Source organism: Pinus tabuliformis, chromosome Q (assembly GCF_031772625.1).
Source record: "Pinus tabuliformis cultivar Carrire ecotype Pingquan chromosome Q, CPIR1, whole genome shotgun sequence".
In the NCBI taxonomy this organism is placed as follows: Eukaryota; Viridiplantae; Streptophyta; class Pinopsida; order Pinales; family Pinaceae; genus Pinus; species Pinus tabuliformis.
In genome coordinates this window covers 1157650589-1157677830 of record NC_142296.1, presented here as the reverse complement: position 1 = coordinate 1157677830, position 27242 = coordinate 1157650589, and the positions used below count along the sequence as shown (strand labels likewise).

Below are 27242 nucleotides of genomic sequence, written 5' to 3'. Positions count from 1 at the left end.
AAATTGATAAAGGAAGGTCTTTGATTTAGTAACTAGTTCATTAATCAACCCTTCAACATCCAAAGCTTTTGTAGGAATTTACATGGTAAGTTTCTTAGATAGAACACCAAAGGACAGCGCTCACAAACAAATCACAGATCAGTACACCAGTATCCTTGACGTGGTTAAAACCCTCAAAGAGGAAAACAGTCCACGACCTGAGCCAACACGGCCACTTCAGGCAATTTATTAATGTAAAAGAAAGAAAATTTGCATAAGCTTCTCTCATGAACGATCACCTAACAAATGACCCTCCATACTCTTTAAATAGAGATCATGGACCAACTGGGTGTTAAGCCATGGATCAAATGTCGGTAATACCGAGGAGAGAATGAACCGTCGAATCAATTCGTGTCTAGAACATATCGTGATCGTCAGATTGTAAGTTACAAAAAGTACATACTAAAGAAACACACTTTACCTACCTATACACTATACCAAGTTGTACTTAATTATTTCCTGTGTTTTGGAATATCCTAACATCCCCCCTTAAGAACAACTTGGGATAGGATTGAAGGATATAGAAAGATGACACAATAGGAGAAGGAAGGAAGCATTAGAGCCTATGCCCCCTTAGTGACAACTTCCTGAACTCCAACCATAAATCGAAGTTTAGTAAACTTCACCTTTGTGAGGGCCTTTGTAAAGATGTATGCAACTTGATCATTGGTTGAACAATATTGCTCTTCAAGAACATGGTCATGAATGAGCTTTCTGATGAAGTGCATGTGTAGTTCAATGTGTTTGTTGCGCTGATGTTGTTCTAGATCTTTGCATAGTTGAATGGCACTTTAATTATCACACCAAAGTGTAGTTGGATGTTGTTGCTGAATACCAAAATCTGACAGGATCTGACGAAGCCACAGGGCTTCCTTACTAGCTTCAACGGCGCCATGATACTTTGCTTCTGCTGAAGAAAGAGAAATGGCACTTTGTTTCTTGTAAGCCCATGTAATAGGTCCAGAACCAAGAGTGAAGACATAACCTATAGTAGACTTCTGATCATCAGGGTCACCAGCCCAATCAGAATCAATGAAACCAACCAATAGAGGAGATGCTTCTGCACTATAATGAATCCCAAATTGAATTGTACCTCGAACATAACGAAGTATTCTTTTAGCTACTTTCCAATGACTTTCATTTGGGTTTTGCATAAACCAAGCAACAAGGCCAACAGCAAAGGAAAGGTCAGGACGATATTGAGTCAGATATAAAAGTTTTCCAACAAGCTAATGATATAAGGTAACATCAACTTCAGGGGAAGTACAAGTGACTGAAAGTTTGGCTCCAGACTGAAAGGGAGAAGGGGTTGGCTTATAGTCTTCCATGTGAAAGTGGCGTAGAATATCACAAGCATACTTGGACTGGGAAAGGGAAATACCTTCTTTGGATTGCAAGACTTGAATACCAAGAAAATAATGCATGTATCTGGAAGGGAGAAGGGGTTGGCTTACAGTCTTCCATGTGAAGTGGCGTAGAATATCACAGGCATACTTGGACTGGTAAAGGGAAATACTTTCTTTGGATTGCAAGACTTGAATACCAAGAAAATAATGCATGTATCCTAAGTCTGGCATTTCAAATTGCTTTTTAAGGCTATACTTCACATGGTTTATAAGGTTGGGATCACTACCAGTAAGGATAAGATCACCAACATAAAGAACAAGAATGATAAGAGACTTACCCACTTTCTTGGTGTAGACAGTATTGTCAAAATGACACCTAGAAAAACCAGTATCTAAAAGAAAGCTATCCATTTTGGCATACCAAGCCTGAGGGGCTTGCTTGAGACCATAAAAGGATTTCTTAAGCTGACATACAAGGCTGGAGTCTGTTTGTATAAAGCCAGGAGGTTGTTCCATATAGATTTCTTCATGCAAGTCCCCATGCAAGAAGGCGGATTTAACATCCATCTGATGGACTTCCCATTTGAAAGAGGCAGCAAGGTTAAGAACAAGGCGGATAGAGTTCATTTTGGCAACAGGGGAGAAGGTTTCAATATAGTCAATGCCTTCAACTTGTGAAAAACTCTTAGTAACAAAACGAGCTTTATGTTTATCAACCTTTCCATCTGGTCCAAACTTGGTTTTGTAAAGCCATTTGCATCTAACAAGTTTTTGTCCCTTTGAAAAAGGAACAAGGTCCCATGTATCATTTGCCAATAGTGAGCGATATTCTCCATTCATAGTTGCGTCCCAATCTGAATGGCCTAAAGCTTCTGCTTGAGCCAGTAAAGAAGAGGCTCTATCGAACTGAGAACGTGTACGACGTTGATCTGTAGGATCACCTGCAAAAGCACCTGTTGCATCCCGAGTAGCGCAGACCCATTTTGGACGCTGAGCCGAAGGAGGATCCCGAGAAGGTGGGGGAGGATTGTCATCCTCGTTGTCATCATCTGAAGAAGGAATATTTTCAGAAGTAGAAGGGATAAAGAGAGGTGGCACATATGTCGAACTAGGCTCGTAGGCCGATATATTTTTAGCAAACTTTACGTCTCTTCTAATGATAACATTTTTGGATTTAGGTTGAAGAAGTCTATATCCTTTGACATCTTCAGAATATCCAACAAAAATACATTTTTCACTCTTAGGTACTAAGGCTTTATGTTTCTCATCTGGAATATGGATCCATGCTTCACTTCCAAAAACATGAAAGTGACTTACGTCTGGTTTAATTGAGCTCCATGCTTCTTCTACAGTAATATTCTTTAAAACCTTAGTAGGAGTGCGATTTACTATGTAATTTGCACAGTTAATTGCTTCTGCCCAAAAATTGAGACTAAGTCCTTTAGATTGAAGCATACAATTAGCCATTTCTTTTAAGGCGTGATTCTTCCTTTCAGCTACACCATTTTGTTGTGGAGTATATGGAACAATATGTTGCAATCGAATTCCATACTCAGTGCAAAAGTTGATGAATTTGTTGTTAACATATTCTCCGCCATTATCAGATCTTAGCTTAAAAATTTGTTGTCCAAATTGTTTCTCAACAAAGGCCTTAAAGGCCAAGAACATGTTAAAGACTTCACTCTTGATTTTTAAGAAGTATATTCGAGTGCATCTGGAGAAATCATCAATGAAATTTAAGAAATATTGTAGCCAGAGAATAAAACAACTGGAAGTGGACCACATAAATCACTATGCACAAGCTGTAAAGGGGTTGAGGCATGCCAAGAGGCACGTTTTTCAAAACTATCCTGATGATGTTTTCCGAGTACACATCCAAAACAAACATTATCTCTGCAAGATACCATAGGAAGACCTGTCACCATATTTTCTTTACATAGATTTTGAAGGGAGCTTAAGTGACCAAATCGCTCATGCCAAAGTTTGTTCACTTCATCATTATGAGCAACAAATACCGAGGGAAGAGTTGATGACCCAAAGTTGTTAAACTTATACAACTTTGTGGAATCATCAGCAATGTCAGTAGCTAAAATCTCTCTAGGATCTCTTAGGTCCTTAATTAGAACATCATGAGGTGAAAATTCAACAGTTTTACCTTCACCTGAATGAGTTATCTGATATACAGATAGAAGATTGCAGGATAAGGTACGAACACATAATACATCATTAAATTAACCATTCTCTAGATGAATAGTTCCATTCCCTACAACACTAAGAGATCTATCATCACCAACATAGATATTTTTGGTGTTACGATCATTTAAAGAAGAAAACATGGCTTTGTTTTTGGCAATGTGATAAGAAGCTCCAGAGTCAATGATCCACTCATGAGAATTAGTGGAAAAAGATACATTTAGGGCATAACCAGAGCGAGATGCTTGACAATCACATGCAGAAAGTGTTATTCATGAAGTTGAAGTTAAAGTTGAAGAATGCTCCAAATGGATGTTATGCTTCTTCATGGTTGCTTCCAAGGCTTCCATCTTCTTAAAGCATTTGGATTCTAAGTGGCCATCACGATTACAAAAGTTGCAATGTCTATCAGTCTTCTTCCCTTTGTTTTATTTGACTTATCATTTTGTTGAATTGATTTTTCATTTTGAGACTGAAATTGCTTAGGACCCTTGTTTGGTTTAGGACCATTCTTTTTAGGATGTTGCTTCTTAGGATTCTCTGAATTTGGTTGTTGCTGAGCTGCTAAGGCTTTCTTAAAAGTGTTTCCAGTATTAAGAACACCAAGATGTAAGAGTTTTTCTTGTTCTCTTATTAAAGAATCACAAAAGGCATCAAAAGAGGGGGACTTGTAGGCTTGTCCTTAAGAAGTAATGTCTTCTCTAGTAGAATGGAAGGTGGAAACAAACACAGAATAGGCCGGTCCTAACTTAGTAAGAATGGAATAAATAAGGCTACCATCTTTTTTCTTAACCTTAACACCTTTCAAGAGAAGTCCAAGGGTCTTGAACTTGAACAAAAAATCTTCAATGGAAGAAAAATTATTGGGGTCCAACGTCAGCAACTCATTTTCGAGTTGATGGGCTCTAATTTCATTTTTAATTCCAAAAACTTTATTGAGTTGTTCCATTGCTTCATCGGGGCTATCAATTTCTGCGATATGGAATCTAAGGTCTGGAGAAATAGACATCCCTATCAACCCACATGCTTGATCTTGTTTATTTTCCCATTTGGCTTGCTTATCTTCATCTTTAGGTTTAGACTCTTGGCCTGAGACTATTCTATAAAGACCTTTACTTCTAAGTAAGTCCACAATGTAGAATAGTCATTGGAAGTAATTGGTGTTGTCAAGAATAACTAGGCATGGACTTTCCATTTTAAAAGAAACTGAAGCTGAAGATGTTGAAAATAAGTGTTCCAATGGAAAGATATCGAAAAATTAGGCCGATCCAAAAAAACGGCGTCCGAATGAAGAAGTTATGGCTTTCTGGAGAAAAGTTGTTGAAAATACCGACAAACCACATGAATGTTTGGAAGTGAATAATAATGTTATATTTAAAAAAAATTCCCCCAAACTTAATCTAATTAGCTCACTTTTAAAAAAGGTTACTTTATGTGACCCACTTTTATAAATAAGTGCAAGTCATTTTTACAATGGTACTTTATGAACTATCAACTAAATTGTAACTTAAATAAAAGATAAAATAACTTTAGAATTATAAGTGACTCACTTTTTATAATGGGTGAGAACAATTTTACATAAAGTAACTTTAAAACATAAGTTACATGTGCTTTTTGAAAATGTAACTCAACAAAAAGAAAAACATGAAACCCAAGACCTCTATTCTCATAGAGTAACTTTGGACCAAGTGAGCTAGTTTAAAAGGTTAGTAATTTTTGGAGAGGAACGGGGGGTTTGGTCACTGAAGCTTTGAAGTGTGTGCTTACTTGAAAAACCCATATTTTGCCTACAAAACAAAAAACAACCACACAACCCAAAACGAACAAGCAAAGGTAATCCAAGCCTTATGGCTTAAAGTTGGATTTGGTCGGAAACTAAATATTTTCCTCAATGTTTCTAGTTTTCCAAGATCACACTAAGGCGCAGTGAAAAAGAGCATATGCAAGAGAAAAATCATTTGTTTCTGTTTCTGGTTTGCCCGGATCGCACAAAGTCGCAAGGCAAAGAGCATCCGGAGAAATGAAAGGTACAGATCCGGTGATAAAAAATATATATAGGACTATAAACTGAAATAAACAAAGAGATAAATAACTATAACTACAAATAAAAACTGTACACCTCAAGATCTTAAAAATGACGTAGCTAGGACTACCGAAAACCTTTTCGCGTGAAACAAAAGGGGTTCCTCACTAGAACAGAGGTTCCTAACACAATAGAGCAGTCCTCTCGGCTCGAAAGCAGTCAAAAACAATACATCTAGGAAACGACAGTCGGATGTAGTTGTACCAACTTCGGATTTGGATCATCAACGGATGCAGCCCTCGAACAGCTCTTATACCATGTAGGAATTTATAGGGTAAGTTCCTTAGATAGAACACCAAAGAACACCGCTCACAAACAGATCACAGATCAGTACACCAATATTCTTGACGTGGTTAAAACCCTCAAAGAGGGAAACAGTCCATGGCCTGAGCCAACGCGGCCACTTCAGGCAATTTATTAATGTAAAAGAAAGAAAATTTACATAAGCTTCTCTCATGAACGGTCACCTAACAAATGACCCTCCATGCTCTTTAAATAGAGATCATGGACCAATCGAGCGTTAAGCCATGGATCAAATGTCAGTAATACCCGATCCCGCCAGCCAGCAATCCTTCCGTCCTTCCATCCTTCTATCTTCGGCTTATTAACTTCAGCTTTAGTAAGTATAAGCAGCTTTAGCAGCGTAGGCTCGGCGCTTGTTGCGTTCGTCAGAAGGATGCGTCATAAGTCGTAGCGTCAGAAGGATTAGTCAAACCAAACCTGTCATGTCCTTTGCACCCAACCAACCCACCTTCCTTGTTGCGTCAGTGTGGTGGTATCCCCCCTTTTCCCGAGGAAAGAACGAACCGTCAGATCAATTCATGTCTAGAACATATCGTGACCGTCAGATTGTAAGTTACAAAAAGTACATACTAAAGAAACACACTTTACCTACTTATACACTAGACCAAGTTGTACTTAATTATTTCCTATGTGTCGGAAAATCCTAACACCTTTGGCATTAAAACTATGAACAATTTTAAAGCAATTCCATATATATGAACCAGAACTCACTCGACCCTGATATTTGTGGGAAACATCTTTTGTTCATACATTTCACAATATACTGAAGGGTTGACGACTGTTGGATTTTGAACTAGGGAAGAATTAACTCATTATGTTCATGTCTTCCAAAACCACAAATTTCATATGTGCCACTTATTGGATGAACATTACAATCATTCATCCATGAAGATCCTGAAACCAACCATAGATTAACATTTGGCCTCTAGCCACGTCAACTATGAATTCAAATTTGTAATTACCGGAAGTCTTTATTGTTAGTTTTTGTAGCATCGGATGTGTTCCAGCCACGAAATTTGGTGGGGGACTAGAATGCATGAGATCTCCAAAACCCATAAATCGTTTCTAGAAATTCCACTTAAAGATGACTTAATTAGATTATTAACATATTTTTTAATGTTTCCCAAGTCTAAACTTAGGAAAATTGGTTAATTAATCATAATTAATTAAGTCAATGTGAGAATAGTCTAGAAACTAACACGGATCGACTTCAAGATGATCCTAGCCCTTGATTAAGTTTTGATCTTGGTCGTTGGTGCTCCAACAGTGAATTACAAGAAGAAGTTGATGGGCACTTGGAGTACACACCAAAGTCAATTGGAGAATTCGATTTTCCAGAGTAGCAGCAGTCAGTTGCAGAAGAGTTCGAGTTTCAATGAGAAAGCAGAGACAATGATGAGCGGGGACATTAAGGCTGGAGGAAGTTTTCCAGATCCAGTGAATGCATTTGTAGAGAGGTCGAGTTTTCTCCAGGTTGTTGGGCAGAGGTAGCACAAAGCCTCAATAAGGCAATTCGATTTGCTAAGAGGGTAGACGTTTTCAGTTGCGCAAAGGCAGTGCAGAGCCTCAATAAGGCAGCTTGATTTGCTAAAGAGGGCAGACTTTTTCAATTCCAGATGCTGGGAAGGAGTCCAAAGTGTCGGAGAGACGTTTTTCCCAGCTAGCAGCAGGCAGAACGGCTAGAATAACAGTCAGTTCGGACAGCAGTTGCAGCAGGCAGAATCTAATTAACGCAGAGCATACGTAGGCCCTGTTGGATGGCTTGCTTTTCAGAGGCAGTCCAATGCCGAAATTGCCCAAAGTGAGGGTAAATTCCCTCTAGATATTTTTGCCAGTATTTTCTCTGCAGGATAGCCAGCTTTCGACATCCAGATTATTGTACTCGAAATTTCTCAATGTTGCATAATAATAAAACCCTCAGTTGTTGCACTGATTTTCCCAAGTTGGGTTTTTCCGTGAACTTTTGTCCAAAAATAACAGTGTCATTTTGTGTGTGTGTGCTATATTTTCTCAATTTCCAATGCTATTAATTCCGCAGTATGTTATTTGTGAAGGTTGCAGTGTGATTTATTTGATATTTGTTGTAGCAGATAAATTGTTAAAATAATTAACAATTAGAAAAATAAATTCCAGTTATTGCAATAGCATTCTAGTTTCAAAATTTTCACATGGTACCAGAGTGTGAGTGATCAGCCATGAAGTTCAGAAGCAGAGAAGGAATTTCGTTGTTCAGTAGGAGCATCACGCTGAAATTCCTAGAGGTCGTGCAGTGTCGAGACAAGCAAACCGAATTGTTGGGGCAGAAATTCGATTTTCAGTTGCAGGGTTGCAGAAAAGTCGAGTTGCCCTAATTAGTGATTCCAACAATGAGAGAGAGCAGCAATAGCTAAGATTTTCACTGAGAAGATTCCTTGGTTGGATGCAAAGGGTTTTTGCAATAGCAGAACTAGCGTCAGGTGGAAGAAAAAAGCACACACCGCGGAGCGAAGATTTCTCGCAAGGAACTTCGAGTTTCTGGAGTTTGATTTTCCATTGCAGATTGGCAATTGTTGTGAGTAGATTTTCTCACTCCAGCAGGAGGTGCGAATAGCAGTTCCAATAGCCAAGCAGAGGGAAAGAGGGAGATTTTCGAGGTTTATTTTCTCCTGTTTTGAGTTTCCAGATTATTGCAGCTCTGCAGGGATGATCATACAAGAATGCCAGAGGAGGTTGTGTAGGTTAGCCAGAATGCAGATCTGGTTAGCATATCGACTTCCAGTTGTCAGAGATAGGTGTTGGAGGAAGTATGAGTTATCCAGTGCGAGTTGCAAAGCGAAGGGTTCCAACCAGGAACTAGACTTGAAAGGAGATAGTTGGGTGGGGCAGTATGAGACTCCAGTGTGCCAGATGGGTAGGGTCCCGCACAGTTGCAACAAGGAGATCAACCAGATCAGTTCCAGATTGTTGTCGTGGGACCATCACCTTTACTACAAGAGCCCACAGTATCATGGTAGCAAGTTCAGTGTCAGCAGACGCAATCTGTCATTAGATAGTTGCAAATCTAGTTGCAGTCAATACCTGGGAGATAGTTGTAGAGCTAGATGGAGTAACATAGGTAGTACGAATTGCTCAATTGCAGTATGCATGTGCAGTTCTAGCCAGAATATTCCCAGCGCAGAGCTTCGCAATCCAGTTTCCAGTGCAAGAGGATAGTGTGAGTTTCCAAAAAGGAGCAGAGATATTTCCCATAGGGAGATCGAGACTCAAAGGGACTCTAGTTTCAGAGGGAGCATCCCTATGGAAGCTAGTACTTTAGGATCTGGGGAGGTCAAACTCATTGTTGCAGTAGTTGCAGTAGCAGTGCAGAAGCATCAACAAAGCAGTAGCAACAAAAGTATGAATAGATCATATTTTTCTATGTTTGCAGCCATACTTCCAGGAGAGAGGTGGGGTGACTTGGAGCTGTAGTCCCAGAGATTGCGGAGATTGGGCAGGGCCCTTGAGGAGTCCACCTCATGGATCATTAACTCGCTAAGGGGGCCCACAGAGTTCAATAGCAGGATGGATCAGTGGTAGTTGATGCATTCAGAACCAAAGTGACGGTTGTAGACTAATAGCAGTCAAGTTTTGAGGAGCGCAGTGTAGTGTTAACAGCGGAGCAGGTGCCTCAGTGCTAAGTTGGCAGCGACACAGAGTCTTCAGTAAGAGTGAGTAGTAGTCAGAGGCTCGGGAGACAGATGCATCATTATGAACACAGATGACTCAGTATTTTAGATGCTTCTCAATTGCAGTGGTTGCAGTTGTAGCAACAACAGATGAGAGGTAGTTACAGTGCAGATGCAAAGTTGGTCGCAATATGGCAGTGTCAACAGCAGCACAAATGCAGCACCAGAGTTGTGCATCTAGACAGGGTGTTGTGGCGAGGTGTGCAGCACTAGAACACAGTGATCGCTAAGAGGGAGTGTTAGTTTTTGTAACATCGAATGTGTTCTAGCCACAAAATTTGATGGAGAGGCTAGAATGCATGAAATCTCCAAAACCCAGAAATCGTTTCTGGAAATTCCATTTAGAGATTACTTAAATAGATTATTAACATATTTTTTAATGTTTCCTAAGTCTAAAATTAGGAAAACTAGCTAATTAATTAGAATTAATTAAGTCAAGGTGAGAATAGTCTAGAAACTCACACGGAACGACCTCAAGATGATCCTAGCTCTTGATTAAATTTTAGTCTTGGTCGTTGGTGCTCCAACAGAGAATTATAAGAAGTCGTCGATGGGCACTTGGAGAACACACCAAAGTCACTTGGAGAATTCGATTTTCCAGAGTAGCAGCAATTAGTTGTCCGAGAGTTCAAGCTTTAGTGAGGAAGTAGAGACATTGAGGGACAGGGACAGTGAGGTTGGAAGAAATTTTCCAAATCTAACGAGTGCATTTGCAGAGAGGCCGAGATTTCTCCAGGAGGTTGCGCAGAGCCTCAATAAGGCAGTTCAATTTGCTGAAGAGGGCAAACGTTTTTAGTTCCAGAGGCCGAGGAGTCCTAGAGTGTCAGAGAGACGTTTTTCCCAGACAGCAGCAGGCAGGATGGCTAGAATAGCAGTCAGTTCGAGCAAGAGTTGCAGGAGACAGCATCCGTTAACGCAGAGCCTGCACAAGTGCAGTTGGACGGCTTGTTTTTCAGAAGCAATCCAGTGCTGAAATTGCTTGGAGTGAGGGTAAATTCCCTCTAGATATTTTTTCCAGTATTTTCTCTACAAGATAGCCAGCTTTCGGCATCCAAATTATTGTACTCATAATTTCTCACTGTCGCATAATAATAAAACCCTCAGCTGCTGCACCAGTTTTCCCAAGTTGGGTTTTTCTAGGGACTTTTGTCCAAAAATAATGGTGTCATTTTTGTGTGTGCGCTATACTTTCTCAATTTCCAATGCTATTATTTCCGCAGTATTTTATTTGTGAAGGTTGCAGTGTGATTTATTTGATATTTTCCATAGCAGAGAAATTGTTAAAATAATTAACAATTAGAAAATAAATTCCAGTTGCTGCAATAGGATTCTAGTTTCGGAATTTTCATATTTATCAATAATTCAATTAATAGAATTATGAATGTCAATAATGGTTAATGTATGGTTTGAATACCTGGCAATTGGAGCAGTTGTGATCACTGATAACCTGAAATTCTGCAATTATTTGTATAAATGGAATTTTGAAGAAGGAATAGGAAACAGGAAGCATGAAGTATTGGGTGGAAAGCTTGGGCTTCTGCAACTGGGGATTTCTGGCTCTTGGAGTTTGATGATATATTTGAAGAAGCGACAACAGAAATAGAGATAGGCACTGTAAACCCTTTTGAAGAATAAATTCTGGTCGATACTCTAAGAACTCTTTGAATTCACTCTGGAAGTTTGTAATTAGGCCCATAAATTTTGGCTATTAACATTCAAAAAAAAAATGTTTCCAGCTCCTTTCCTATTCTCCAAAATTGTATTTATATTTGTAGGTTTCTGCAAAGTGCTTTGAGGTAAGGTACATGGCCTTGCATCGACCCTTGGAGAGATTCTGAAAATTTCCCTCATCATTCCTCAGCCCTCGACTCGATGGTGGCTCATCTTGAGGAAGGGAGTTATAGCTGAGTGGTGAAAGTTTTAAGCAATCAGTTGGCTTCTTTTTCCAAGATAAGTGTTTTGTTTCATGATGTGATTCTCTTCCGAGTTTTAAAGTTAGAACTTAGATCTATGCCTTTTATTTATATGTGATATCATTAACTTCTTAAATCTACATCTTAAAAAGCATGGGCTTCACAAAATTCCATCATGATAAACAAGTGCATAAAGAATTCCATCATGTGGATTTAATTCCATTACTGTAATTAAGTTTTGAGGGGAAGTATTTCATATCTACACCCAATATCCAAGGAAGAGTAACATGGGTTCACTACAATAATGAAGGCTAAACATTCTATGTTTTCAACTTTTCCAGTGTCCTGCCACAGGAGGCCAAACAATGTTTGCCAAAATTGCAATTTTGAATCGATGAAATTGTTGTTTTTCATGGAGAAACAGATTCAGAACCCTCCAACTAGATTGCGCAATGTTAATATCTGGTATCTGCAATTCCATCCATCCAAAAATATTCTTGCCAAACTTCAGGCAAAAAATGTCATTTTACCTTCCCATTATTTTGAGTGGCAAAAAGGGCCAGATTCATAATGTGTTAACGGCCTGCAAATATTACCTTTTTTTTCAGAAAATGCATCTTTTATTTCATTGTTAGACAATAACAATACATCAAGCATCTTACATCAAACAAAACATGATTACACAAATAACCTGGAATGAAAGCTAACTTAGCCACCTGGGCCCCTATCTGAAAAGAGTCCACATCTTTTCTGAAAATTCCATATCTCAAAAGATAAATTATTATATGGATGATGAATCAAGTTGTGTGGTCATCATTATGAAATCCTCATTATGAAGTCTTCATTAAGGTGTCCTAATCAGTTGGGTGAATAAATGCTTCTTGTGTTGAACAATAAGGTAAAATTTTTTGTTTACAAAACAATAAGCTCGGCTCCAATATACAGAAAGAAAACTATTATGTTAATTAAGCAACATCCAAGATATACTTGAACCAGCAATTGAGCCACAGCTACCAACTACAAGTAAATTTCAGATCTGGGATCAGAGATCAAATTTAGATGAGTTTGATATTAGAGCCCAGCACTAAATTAAGGTTCTGTATATGGGAAATTCCTAACATGCATTAGGTTCACCTCCTTTCTTATGCCATCACCTAATGTTCTAGTAGGCCAGAAGATGCACCTTTCTCAAGTAGCAGCATAGCGTACAAGAATATGTTCAACCTGAGACCTCCAAGAACATGCTTCTCAAAAAGTGTGATTTGCACCTGTTCCCAGCTGTTTTGCATGTTCCAAACACATGCTAAGAAACACATAAAGGCCTTAATAAGGAATCAACAATGACTGGAAAGAGGAAAGTGTAGCATATAATCTAGAACAAATATAGCTAACCTATGAAAAAACGAATCAGAACTTTGAACAGGTCTGCTGAGAAAGCATTGTTCCAACATGCTAAACAGCTCTCTTGATTTAACAATACTTCGTGTCAGAAACAAGTAAGATACAGCATGACCAATATGCACCCTGTTACACCAACAGTAGAACTAAGCGCCAAGCCTGAACTTGAAGATATGAGATACAGTTGAAAAATAAATGAACAAAAAATAATAATCATACTACCTTACAGTCTGCAAGCCCAATCCAACAAGGATGTCTTTTATATCTTGGAGTTTATGACTTCCCAAGACCTTAAAAGCAATGCCTGCAATTATCTTCAGTGTGAAGTTCACGCAAAGAGAATGACATGATGTGATGAAACAGTTCATGATACAGAAATTTCAAAAAGATATCCTATTTAAATGTATGTATGTATGTACATACACACACACACACCACACACATCAATCGTGCCTTAACACTGAACCAATGACTTACCTGTCCCACTCGGCCCTGAAGGTGTAAGTATATATATCTTGTTCTCACTGCTCAACAGCAATGCCACTTCTCTGCAATCATTGGTTATGAAGGGCAATTAGAGAACCAATTAAGATGGTCATTTTTCCATGTAATGAACTAATCCAGCATTTAAGACTCATTCTATAAAAAGATGATTTTGCTTTGATATATCCCTGTCATCTACCAGTCTGGAATGAATGTATTTCAGCATAAATGGAAAATGTGAAAAACAAAGGCCTTTTATGCCAGAAAACGAGAACTGGAATGGCACTACTGTTGGCAAAGATGGCAAGCCTGCTACAAACATATTGAGGCCTAGTTTAGACAATATTCCGTTACTTAGGGGCTCCCCTTCACTCAGATTTGATGGGGCCTCTAATAGGAATCCTAGCAGGGAAGAGGAAATCTCATTAAAATGAATCTCAGAAGGTCCATAGACATGGAGATACATCTAATAACACCACGTAATGTGAAGCCCTAATAAGAGGCCTTAAACTATGTTCAGAAAAGGCAATAGAAAATCTTCAAGTTGAAGAAGACTCTTTTTAATTATTAATCTGATTCATGATCACGAGACGATAGAAACCTTTACTTTCAGACTATCCATAAAGCACCCATTCTGCTCAAAGGCTTTTAAATCAACTAAATTCACTAATATTCTAAGGGGAAAGACTTATTACATAAATTCTGGTAGTTTAGTTATGTTTCAACCAAAACTAGTGCAACAACAGGTGGTTCTACAGGCAACCATACCAATCTGTACTTTGTGAGTAAAACAAGTATTTCCCTAGTTGCCTTTTGAACCTCACACTCACGCTCTATCTATCAGCTCAAGTACTGATTTTCCTATTTCCTTTCTGTCGTGACCTGTAGCATCAGCAAACAGTTCAGGCATTTTGGAAAAAAGGAAATGAAACACATCCCTCGGAAAATTCTGGAAGCTTTGTTATGTTATTAACCATGAATAGCAGTGACATGTGGTTCTACATGCAATCATGCCAATATGTCCTTGTTGTGTGGAACAAGTATTTCACTAGTTACCTAGGGAACCTTATATGCACACTCTCTCTATCAGTTCTACTATTATTTACTTCTTTCTTGATCCATAACATTAACAAGCAGACTATGGTTTTTGGAAAAAAAGGAGATGAAGCACGTCCTTTGGTGCAACGTCGGGTTAATCTAACTCCCCCTGGGTTAATTGTTGGAATAATTCTTGTTATTGATGTCAAAGGAGACACCAGCTCAAGAAGTTAATCACATAAAAGTGTGGAGGACTTCATAACCTTTCCAATGAGCACTTACTCACTTTCTAACTCCTACTCGTTGATGAGATATGAATTTTTTAAGTTGAGAAACCCATATTCCTATCTCTCATCAAGTCGGCCTACATGAGCCTACATGAACTCAAGTCGGCCCTCTCCAAGAGACACGTTTATTCAAAACGGGGTTGAACAAGCATAAATAGAAGCTATGCTCTTCCATTTCAACCATCCAACTCGGCCAAGACAAGAAGACAAGGAGTTCAATCTAAGGTGAAGTTCATAGATCATGAACTTGGAGAAGAACAAATTCGATTTGGAATTTGTTTTTGAGCTTTTGGTTTTTGGTGAATCTCTGTTTGTCTAAGATCATCTTATGTCAGATTCATTTCCCTCCCTTGAACAAATTGCTGACCTCGCAGACTTCAGAGAAACAAGACTTTCTGTAGCTTGCAGACCTCAGAGAAAAGTGACTTTCTGTAGCTCACAGACAGCAGAAAGGCGACTTTCTGTAGCTCACAGACAGCAGAAAGGCGACTTTCTGTAGCTCGCAGACCTCAAAGAAAGGTGACTTTCTATAACTCGCAGAAAGGTGACTTTTTGTCTTGGAGCAGACTTAATCAACCACTCATGGAGCAGACATGAGACAATTTTGGAGCAGACTTTTGAGGGCAGTACCATTGCATCTTTTAGAGATTGAAAGTGGTTCTTGAAGCTGATTCTTTGGAGCTGTGTTGAAGCATTGTTGAAGCTTATTGAAGACATCTTTGAAGCAGCCTTTTTGAAGCCCTATTGAAGACATCCTTTGGAGAAGCCTTGTTGAAGCATTATTGAAGGCAATCTTGGAGCATTAATGAAGACATTTTGGAGAATTTTTGAAGTATCTCTTGTAATATTTTGGTTTGACCAAGTTGGATCTTGGAGTTGTTGATAGGATTAGAGTCCTTATTTTTGGCCAAGTTGGAGCTTGGAAGTTGTTGAGAGGATTGGAGTCCTATTTTTGACCAAGTAAGAGCTTCGATCTGTTCAAGGTTGGAGACTTGAAAAAGTAAAGGATTTGGTTGCACAGGTTGGAGCCTGATTTGTTGTAAAAAAGGATTGGAGTGCTTACTATTTTGATCAATAAAATTATTTTTGTTTTATCTCGTATTCTAGTTTATTTTGTGATAAAAATCTGAACTGGCATAAAACAACAATTGAAAGAAATACTGATTCACCCCCGTCCGCCTCCACCTCTTAGTGTTTCCAACAAATTCCACCAGCAACACTCTGGGGCTGGCAAGGGATACCCTAAAAGTGTTGTCACTTTAGACAGAGAGAAAAGAATGAATATGTATGGTTTTTTGGATGGAGACATGGAAGATCCTTGCCAAACCATAAATGTTAAGGCATAGAGAGTCCATTTTCAACACAAGATGGAGTCAAAAGAACTCAGACATATATCTTGTCTACTTAGCTTATGGTCTTGAGAAAAATAGACATACTCTCTCGAGTTCCAACATAATCTGAACTACCAAGGAGAACGTCAACCAACTAGCCTAGGCATTCCAAAATATCAACGAGTTTGCAAATTGCATTTCAGTAAGCAAGAAAAGCGGTTAAAGAATGAGTCTTGAGATTGTTAATTTTTGTAGCATCGGATGGTGTTCTAATCTCAAACTTTGTGGAGAGGCTAACACATGAGATCTTCAGAATTCAAAAATCGTTTCTAGAAATTCCACCTAGAGACAGCTCAATTAAAAATGCTCAAGTCTAACTTAGGGAAATCGATTAATTAATAGGAATTAATTGAGAATGGTGAGAATTCTCTAGAAACTCACATGGATCAACTTAGAGATTATCTCATACATCGAGGAGGATTTAATTGTGGTCGATGGTGATCCAACTAAAGATTATAAGAGGAGGTCGATGGGATTGGAGAAGAAAAACTTGAAGTTGAGTTCCTTGGCAGAGATCGAGTTTCCCAGCTGCAGTGGTTCAGCAGAGAGAAGTTCAAGCCAAAGAGGGGATGCAGAGACAATGAGGGGCAAAGACAGAGGTGGAGGAAGATTTCCAGTTCAGGTGAGTCAGTGAGAGGGGGCCAAGTTATTTCTCCAGGATGTTGCGCAAGGACTGTATAGTAGCTTTAGCACAACAATTCAATTTGGCTAGAGAGGAGGTCGTTTTAAATTCGAGATGCCGGGAAGATTTCCCAAAGAGCAGGAGAGACACTTCCTGAGTCGACAGCAAGTAGAATGACTTGAGCAACAGAAGATCTCGAAAGTGCGAGTTACAAGTTGCGAAGAGTCAGCACAGAAGCCTGTGCATGGGGCTTGAATAGTTGGGTTCGACTTGTCAGATTCAGTTGGGATTTCTTGTCGAGGAGGGTAAATTCTCTCAGATATTTTTGACAGTATTTCTCTAAGAGAGGATTGCCAGTTTGGCATCCATTTTATTGAACTCAAAATTTCATTGTTGCGTAATAATAAAACCCTCACCTGCTACACTGGTTTTCTCGCATTGAGTTTTTCCAAGGACAACTGTTCAAAAATAATTGTGTTAATTTTATTGTGTGTGCATATTGTTTCTTAGTTTCCAGTTTATTTTCGGAGCGTTTTATTTGTGAAGTAATTGCAATGTGATTAATTCCATATTTTGTCGTAATAAGAAACCCAACATTATCTTATGAATTAGAAGAATTAATTCCAGTTGTTGCATTTCAAGCGAATTTTTGCATGGTATCAAAGGAAATTTGATCAACAGGAAGCTTAGTGGCGGAAGGAGGAAATCGTTCACATTCAGGAGTTTAGCAAGTCGATTTCCAAATCTACGCAAGCCCTCGCCAAGCAGTGTGAATTGTTGGACAGGGGGTCGAATTACTATTTGCAAATTGCAAGGGTCGATTTGTCCAAGGAGTGATTCCAGCAAGCTGAGGTGAGCAGATCAATATTTTTGTAGAGCAAATTCTTGATCTGGGCACATAATTTGCAGTAGTGATTTCAGTAGCAGATTAGTGTCAGGTGGAAGAGAAATCGCACACACTGAGGGACTTTTTCAGAGGGTTTCTAGATCCAGGTCATTGGAGGAAATCCGAATTTTCCAGTTGCCAGAAGCATAAGCAATAGGGAGATCTATGCATTCCAGGACAAAGTGCCAGTAGCAGTGCTAGTAGCTGATTAGGAAAGAGGAGATTCTTATTGATAACCCAGTTGTGACTTTGCAGAGATGGCCTCAACAAGGCTTAGAGAACAGGACAGATTGGATGGTGCTTCCAACTACGTTATTTGGAAATCCATGATGTCATTTTTGCTATATGAGCACGATCTGAAGGATTACGCAAAGAGAGCTATAGCCGTACCTACAGACCCACACCAACTAGAGAATTACAAAAAGAAATGGACAAGACGAAGCGGTTGACCCTTGATGGAGTTTGGGATCACATAGTCTCACACTTAGCGACCAAGAATACGGCCAAAGAAATGTGGGATGGACTTGCAGCATTGTATCAGAATCCTTCCGAGAATCGAAAGTTGTTCCTGAAGGAGAAGTTGAGAACCACCAGGATGCCGAAGGGAGAAGGAGTTACTCCATACCTTACCAAGATTCAGGATATCCAAAAGAGTTGGCTGTCGTAGGTGAGACGCCACAAGAAGCGGAACTAGTGCTTGTAGCCATCAATGGTTTCTTCGAAGAGTGGACTACTTTCGTCCAAGGCATTACTGGACGAGATACTCTACCGGGATGGGATCGTTTGTACTAAGATTTCACACAGGAGGAGATGTGACTTGCTCTAGTCAAGAGTAGTCTCAGTGGCAGCAGCAGAGGTTCGAAGACTATGAAGGAGGAGAACGTAGCCCTTGCATCATAGGGAAAGGCAAAGAAAGGTCCCAGTCAAGGGCAAGGCTCACATGGAGGAGAAAAGAAGAAGAAGGACCTATCGAAGGTCAAGTGCTTCAGGTGTGGTGAGTTCGGTCACTACAGCATTTAGTGTCCTCAGAGGAAGAAGGACAAGAAGAAGAAGCAAGAGCAGGCAGCAACTTTGACAGAGATAGATTTGTTGTCCTCCAGGTTGGAGGAAGATTTCACTTTGTATGCAACTAGTCTCAGTGAACAACACTCAAAAAAATTGTATGGAGGAAGAATAGCAAGCAAAAATTTTGCCATCTCAGTGAACAACAGTCAAAAACCCAAAGATTTGTTCGTTGAGCGGAAGGAAATTGCCTAGTAACAGATTTTTCTCTTATTTGTTGGTTGTCCGGGTCATGGCTAATGGTTAATGGGTAGAGGACAAATTGAGTGGGGCTGATAATTTTGGCCCTTGGAAGGAGAGGATGATGCTTTAAGCTGGAGGAAGTTGAAGTGTGGGATATAGTTGAGGCTCTTGTGCAACCACCTACTGATCCAGCTCAATTAGTGGACTTCAACAAGAGGAATATGAAGGCAAGGAGAATCATCCTTGATGCCATCAAAGATCACTTATTCTCTCATGTGACCAGGAAGAGGTTTTCCTACGAGATGTGGGAATCTCTAGCCACATTACACCAGAGTTTCAGTAAGAACATGAAGATGGTACTGAGGCAAAAGTTAAGAAACACCAAGATGACCAAGACTGACAATGTGACCTCATACCTTGCCAGGATCTCTCAGGTGAAGGCTGAGTTGGATGTCGTGGGAGAGGTTATCCCAGAGAACCAATTGGTCAAGATTGCATTAGATGGTTTCACCCAAAAATGGGATGGATTCATACATGGCATTGTGGCCAGAAAGCATTTTCCAGGCCGGAGGAGGATGTGGGGTGATTTCATCTAGGAGGAGTGCCAAAGCGGGCAACCAAAGTGGTGGGGGAGGTGAGGAGGAAAATGTTGCCCTTGTGGCAAAAGACAAGAAGAAGGCCAAGAAGAGGTCTTCTAGTGGAGCAAAGCAAGAGAAGGGGAAGCAGAAGGTGAAGGATAACGACATAATCAAAATGAAAGTTTTGCTTGTGGGATGATGGATCAGTATGTTGTTCAGTGTCCCAACAAGAAGAATAAGAAGAAGGGAGTTGCAGCTTCAAAAGAGGTGGACAAGTTCAGTTCTAGACTTCACACTGAGTTTGCCTTAACAGCAGAGGTGGATGAGTTTGCCTTAGTGGTGAGTTTATCCACTCATGTTACATTTTCCTGTGCATGGTTTGTTAACAGTGGAGCATCCTGCCATATGACTGGAGTGAGAGAGCACTTCACGAGTCTCTCAAAGGATGATATTGACTTGGAGGTTGTGCTTGGAGATAACTCCAAAGTCAGAGAAACAAGAGTGGGGATAGTATCATTTCAGAGGGAGTCATTACCTCCTCTGAAAGTGATAGATGTTCTTTATGTTCTAGGGCTGAAGAAGAACTTGATATCATTCTCTTGTTTGGAGGACAAGGGGTATGAGGTGGTGTTCCATGGAGGACAGGTGTTGATATATCCCAGGGGATCTAGTGTTGAACATGTTAGAGTGATTGGAGTCTGCAACGGGAGGCTATACAGGTTTATGTTTCAGCCTATTAGAGCCTTGGTGGCGCAGACCAGCAGTAGTGAGTTGTGTGAGATTTGGCACAAAAGGATAGCCCACTTACACCATGGAGCTTTCAAGATGTTGAGGGAGATGGTTACTGGTTTACCGGAGTTCTACACTGATCATCATGATGTGTGCAAGGGGTGTGCTTTGGGAAAGTACACCGACACCTTTCCCAAGCAATGACAATAGAGTTACAACTATCTCAGACTTAGTATACTCTGATGTTTGTGGTCCTATGTCTCATGTATCACTTAGCAGATGTGAGTACTATGTAACCCTCATTGATGACCACTCCAAGAAGACCTGGACTTTCTTTCTGAAGACCAAGGATGAGGTCTTCAAGAGGTTCCAAGAGTTTAAGGCTCTTATGGAGAAACAGATAGGGACGAAGATCAAGGTGTTGAGATCAGATAATGGGGGTGAGTATACCTCCACAGAGATGAAGGAGTTCTGTAGGAGTGCAAGAATCAAGGGGGCGTACATAGTGCCTTATAAGCCCTAGCAAAATGGGGTGGCAGAGAGGAAGAACAAGGCCATAGTGGGTGCAACTAGAGCCATGTTGCATGATCAGAGATTGCCTTTCTTCTTGTGGGCCTAGGCTTGTAACACTACTGCATTGTTTATGCAAAACAGGAGCACACATAGAGACTTGGGGAGGGAGACTCTTGAGAAGGTGTTTACCAGTAAGACGCTGGAGATTAGGCACATCAGGATATTTTGGTGCCTTACATACTCACACATCTCTAAGGAGAAGAGGACGAATTTGGAACCCACTGCAGAGAAGGGTATTCTTGTGGGTTACAGTGAGACCAACAAGGCCTACCGCATATATATTCTTGCACAGAGGAAAGTTGTCCAGAGGCGGGATGTGAGATTTGAGGAGGAGAGGGCCTTGAGGAGGTCTCGAGAGGTTGATCAAGTAGAGCAACAGGCTCCTTAGTAGGGGGCCACACCATAGGTTTCAGGATCTTCAGGCGGTACACCAGGATCAGGAGGATCACCTTCTTCAGGGGTGATAAGTTCACAAAGTGCACGATCCTCAGGTACAAGATCTAAGAGTCCAGAATCACTGTTGATCGTAGCAAAGCCTTCCTCATCATGAGGTGAGGCTCCAGTTGAGGATTTTCCCATACCAGCAGAGAAGGCTACTACAAGGAAGAGGAAGCCAAGATGGTTTTGTGATACCCTTTAGGAAGCCCAAGAGGCAATGGGGAAACCGAAGTGGTCAATGAGAGAGAAAACCACCAAAGAGGTTGGGTGGCTTTGGGGCAGATATTGTGGAGACAGAGCCAGCTAGTTATGAGGAGGTTGTCAATCAACAGATCTGGAGGGATGCCATGGTGGAGTATGCCTCCATCATGAAGAATGATGTATGAGATGTAGTGTCGCAGATATTGTGGAGACAGAGTCAGCGAGTTATGAGGAGGCTGTCAGTCAGCAGATCTAGAGGGATGCCACGGTGGAGTATGCCTCCATCATGAAGAATGATGTTTGTGAGGTAGTGCCGAGACTTGAGGGGAAGTCAGTGGTGATTTCCAAGTGGCTCTACAGGATCAAACATGTTGCAGATGGCAACGTGGAGAAGTTCAAAGCTCGTTTTGTGGAGCGAGAGTTCTCATTGGTAGAGGGAGATGACTATGAGGAGACCTTCACATCGATTGCTCGTTACACTTCCATTAGAGTAGTCATATCTATAGGAGATGAGATGGGTTGGGGATTCACCAGATGGATGTGAAAACCACCTTTCTCAATGGTGTTATATAGGAGGAAGTGTACATTGAGCAGCCACAGGGCTATGAGGTGCATGGGAGGAAATCTCATGTGTGTAGGCTTAAGAAAGCCTTGGATGGATTGAAGCAGGCACCGAGGGCATGGTACGAGAGGATAGATACCTACATGCAGCAGACGGGTTTCCATAAGATTGATGCAAATCCAAACATCTATTTCATTATGGTTGGTGATGATACACATTATTTTGGTTTTGTATGTGGATGACTTGTTTATTATCGGAGAGGACAAACTCATCCAGCACTGCAAGAGAGATCTTGCTTCAGAGTTTGACATGACCGATATGGGACCGATGCATTATTTTTGCGGTTGGAAGTTTGGCAGGAGGATGGGCATATCTTCACTGCGCAGGGCAGGCATGCAGGTGATACCTTGAGGAGATTTCGTATGGAGGGTTGCAGTACTATGGCTACTCCTATGATCACCAACCGGAAGAAGTTGCATGATTCATAATCTAATTTGGTGAACCCCAACTTGTGTCATCCGCTAATCAGTTCTTTGATGTATCTGGTCAACACTAGATCGGATATTTGTTTCGCAGTCAACACGTTGAGTCAATTTATGATGGAGCTCCAGGAAAGTGCATTGGGTGGTTGTGAAACATGTATTGAGGTACCTACAAGGCACAATGGACTATGGTTTGGACTATGTCAGGGGTGATTGAGCTAGATTGATTGGTTGCATAGACTCAGATTGGGCCGGTAGTGCTAGTGACATGAAGAGTACTTCCAAGTGTTGTTTCTCATTGGGTGCGGCAGTTGTGTCATGGTTTAGCAAGAAATAGAGGTCAGTGGCATTGAGCAGCGCATAGGTAGAGTATATGGCAGCTAGTCAAGCAAGTTGTGAGGCACTTTGGCTTCGCAAGATGCTACATGGTTTATTTGGTCAAAGGCTGAGACCAACGACAATATACTATGATAATCAGAGTTCTATCAAAGTCTCTGAGAATCCAATATTTCATGACCGGTCAAAATATATTGAGGTTAGGTACCATTTCATCAAAAAATTGGGTTCAGAGGGGAGTTGTGAAGCTTGAGTAGATATCCACTGATGAACATCCACTCACTGAGTCATTATGAAGGAGCAAGCATGTATTCTTCAGAGACAAGATGGGAGTGGTGAGAAACACTTTCCTCGGTAATAGGGAGTGTTGAAAATAAGGGTACCAAGGAAGTGTTTCCTAGGCATTTATCCTTTTGGCCTAGGGAGACACATTAATACTCTTTTGTCTAAGTGGCATTGTGTTTTATTAATGTTAAGAAGCTAAGTTACTTTACATGGGAGATATACCTTGTACTTTAACTTATTAAAGTCACATGTGTTTTAAAAGTCACTTTATGAGAAAAGTACTAAGTACACATTATATTATTAAAGTGACTTTATATTTTAAAAGTGACTTCATGAGAAAAAAAGTGCACATGGTACAAAACATTAAAAAGTACAAGGAGGCTCATTAATAGAAGGGGGACCACATGAGGGGGTGGGGGGTCCAGAGAGGGAATGATCTCCACCCATGATCTGGATCTAAGGGTGAGGGTTCTCTTTGGAGAGACAAAAGAGGAAAAAGGAGAAAAACTCTCATTCATTTTCATGAGAGCTATTGAGAAGAGAGAAAAGAGAGTAAGGAGAAAAAGGAGGAAGAGAGATTTGAGAGAAATACTCTACAGCACAAAACAAGGCAGCAACAACATAGTAGATCGAATCTCTCAAGTAGGCTAAGTTCAAGCCAATAGGAGAAGTTGAATCTCAAGGAGGCAGACAATGTAATCATCAGCTCACAGGTTGACGTTACCTTCGGCTCTATACGAGTCATTTACTAGGCAAAAACAGCGTTCAGATCAGCCTTCATGTGCTCCTTGAATTCTGGGCAGTGTTCCTCAATTTCTGGGTTGCTTCAGCGTGATTTTCGACCTGTTTCTGAGTGTGAATCAGCTTGTGTTTGGGAGAAAACACGTGTGGTTTGAGAGGGTATATTCAGCAGAGAAGACTCGAGTTCCTAGGCTGATTTATTGACTGTCCAAGTAGTCCATTTCCAGTGTACAAGGAGCTGTCAAGAGGCCGAAATTTTCATTGGAGAGTTGATTGTGTGTAAAAAGATATCAATATAGAACTCAATTGAAAAAGGACCTCAAATATACTCCAAGGAAAGAGATAAGTTGAAATTTCTTCTTGTATTTATTGTTGTAAGAAATTTCTAAAGAAGCAAATAAAATCCTCCGTGAAGACTTTCCCCTTGTGGGTCTTTCCAGGGTCATTAGACCTGTTCAAAATTTATGTGTGTGCTTGTATTTCCTTCCTTGTATCAGCTGAAAAGTGAAATATGGTAGGGTAGTTTTTTGTGTTAATTTGTCTTAGAGCTATATCATTATTTGCTTTAGAAAATTGCATTTCATCATTTACATATTGAATTCACCCCATATCATAACATCATTAGCAACATATGCAATTATATAGAAAGAACAATATCATCATCAATGCAGTGGAACATAAATGAACAATAGAAGAAAAGCATTCACACATAGAGACACCAGGATTGGTCGGAGACTAGGGCAAATCTCCACAAGGGGAAAAACCCTTTCAAAGTTTCAAACTCTTCTTCTTATTAGATTGTCATAAAATGTTCAACAAAGAGAGTACAATAATCCAATTCTTCATTCACAAGACTATCTAGCAAAACCAACCAAACAATATCCCAAAGATGAACCAAACAATAATACTAATCAAAATTATGATCCAAAAGCTTGCGGTCAATTGTCAACATCTGCGGCCAACTATCAGAATTTACCGTCAACTGTCAGAAAAACCCTAAGTCTTGATTGCATGGAACTAACAATCATGAATGCGGCTGAAGCATTCCGACCGCATGCAGAGGCTTGTATGCGTGCAGCTGCAGCCGAAAATTCCTGTGGCAACCCTACAACTGCGAACCAAAAACCCAAATCCGCACATGCGAACTTAGACCCTGCAATTTCGGCCCTGTGAGAACAAATTCCCCACGAACTAGATTCAAACCTATGTGAGCCAAAACCAAAGAAGGGAAAAGAAGAATGCTTGATTGTGTTTTCCAAATGAGGGTCACTTGACTTGTATTTATAGCCATCCAAGGGTGTCAAATTTCCTTTTAGGGTTGACCTGTCCTTTTGTTCGCATGTGGGTTTCCATAATAAAATTATATTTTTCCTTAACCAAATTAATTTCTTCCAAGGGCTAGGAGGGGTCTTTCTTGATGAGGAAAACTATCCAAAGGAGGGAATTCCCCAAGCTCCCAAATTAACATTTTGTTTCAAGTTCAATGCAAAAATAATTTGTATATCATTCATATGTTTATGATGGGTCTTAGGCATTAAACCATGCAAAAACTTGAAACTGGGTTGGGCTAGAGCAGAACAAAATTTTCTACACTACGTTGGTGAAAAACCTCCCTAGGGCCTTGGAGGGTAAAGGGGACCAATATAATGCAAAATCCAAACTTAGGGTAAGTGGTTCAACTGATAATCTGGCAAAACGTACTATGGGTCTAGCGGGTGGTACATTTTTGCGAGCTTACTGTCAAGATTCGAATAGTGCTTTAAAGAATGGTCAACGAATCTCTTTGAAAGGAGAAGACAATTATATTATGCTAAGAACAAAGACATATAATTTCAAGGTATTGGAAGAAATAACTCCTAAACCCATGAAGCACCCTATATACTAGAAGCTTTTGTTTCTTGAGATAGATGTTGGATAGAATAGGGTTTCATAAATGTGAGATGGCCATTCTATAGGTGGGCAACTACATTACAACATTTGCAAGGAGAGATACAAGTGAAGGTGGTGCAGGGCAAGAAGCAGTGGAATGTGGTGAAGAGTTAAGAGAGTAGGATTTCCTTGGTGGTCGTCTAAGATCTGGCTATAAATCAAATACATGATTTGGAAAGAAAGATTTTGGTAGGCAAACTTGTGGCATAGTTGATTTCGCAGGAATGAGTCTGGTGGGGAGATTCATGGGTTGAAGGGTAACATTGGAACAACCTAGCCGTTGGATCCAACAAGTGTGGGATACTATTCGTGGTTACAGTCCATCATTTCATGTTCTCTCTCATGATTGGTCGGGGTTCTTACTCAATTCCGAGGCAAAAGCTACGTTCATTCTTAAAGGAGCATGGTTCACGAATAGTTCTTTCCTATCCATGAATCCATAGCATCCTTTTTTATGCTAAAGACGATTTTATGGAGAAAACTATAGTCTAGAAGTTGCCCACCTTACCCATGGAGTTATGGACAGTACAAGCCATTATAGTTATTGAAAACCTACTTACTAAAACATTTCTAATTGATTGACAGTCTTTTTGTTAGTAATGACTAGTCAGTGGCAAGATTGTGAGTGAAGATAGATGTCAATCTTGGCCTTTATCAGTCAATGAATTTTGTAATGGGTGATCAAAAATATTCTCAATTATTGATTATAAGAACATCCCATTTAGATGCACAAGGTGCCATGACTATGGCCACGTGCACAAGGACTATGACAAGGTTTTCTTCAAAAAGCTTTGGTGGAAGAAGAACTCAATGAAAAATTGTGGTAGTGAGAGTAAACCTGTAGACCTGATACAAATGGAACAAGGTTTAAAAATTCATGGCTCAACCAATATCTTGAAGGGCATTGTTCAAGAGATAGTGTATAAGGTGGAGCTCGAACACCGGGTTGGGGACTTTTCCATACTCTTGATTATGGGCTTGTGTTTAGCGTTGAGACAAGATGAAGCATTGGCTCAAGAGTTGGACTTGGACTGGTATGCTCTATCCTTACCAAAGAAGAAAGATTGCAAGCAATATCCAATAACGCAGGATCTCAAGATTTCAAGTAAAACTACTACATTGCCTCTAATCCTTTTGTGGAGTCCTCTACTCTTCAAGGGATGGAAAAAGTAGATAAATTCCCTCTTGAATCAAGGCAGAAGGTTATATGTGTGGCAGGATGATTTCTCTATCGAGTGATTTGAATTTCTCAGGGGGCTTGTGAGTAGAGATACCACCAATACCTAGTCTTTTGAGTCAGTTCATCATATAAATAAGAAAAATCATTTTTATGGAAGGAATAGTCAGGTCAACTCAGACACCTCTATGAGGAGAGGAGGGCATTATCTTCTACATCCAAAGAAGAGGTTGACCACACTAGTTTTACCAGCTTCCAGGGGTTTGGGTTCCAACTGCCC

The 27242-nt window shown here is 40.1% G+C and overlaps 1 protein-coding gene across 5 annotated transcripts in view; it reads right to left on the bottom strand.

The window, feature by feature from the left end:
* The window catches only part of LOC149223759 (uncharacterized), a 71213-nt gene that overhangs the window by 23203 nt on the left and 20768 nt on the right, over window positions 1–27242 (bottom strand). The window contains exons 6-9 of one of the 5 annotated variants that reach the window (XM_089385907.1): window positions 13457–13527; window positions 13202–13283; window positions 12974–13105; window positions 12736–12859 (exon numbers count right to left, since the gene is read on the bottom strand). In XM_089385907.1, the coding sequence (XP_089242033.1) occupies window positions 12736–12859; window positions 12974–13105; window positions 13202–13283; window positions 13457–13527 (409 nt within the window). Of the gene's footprint in view, window positions 1–12735; window positions 12885–12973; window positions 13106–13201; window positions 13294–13456; window positions 13528–27242 lie in introns of those variants that run through there. The other 4 variants (XM_089385909.1, XM_089385908.1, XM_089385906.1 and 1 more) reach the window with 4 other exon arrangements.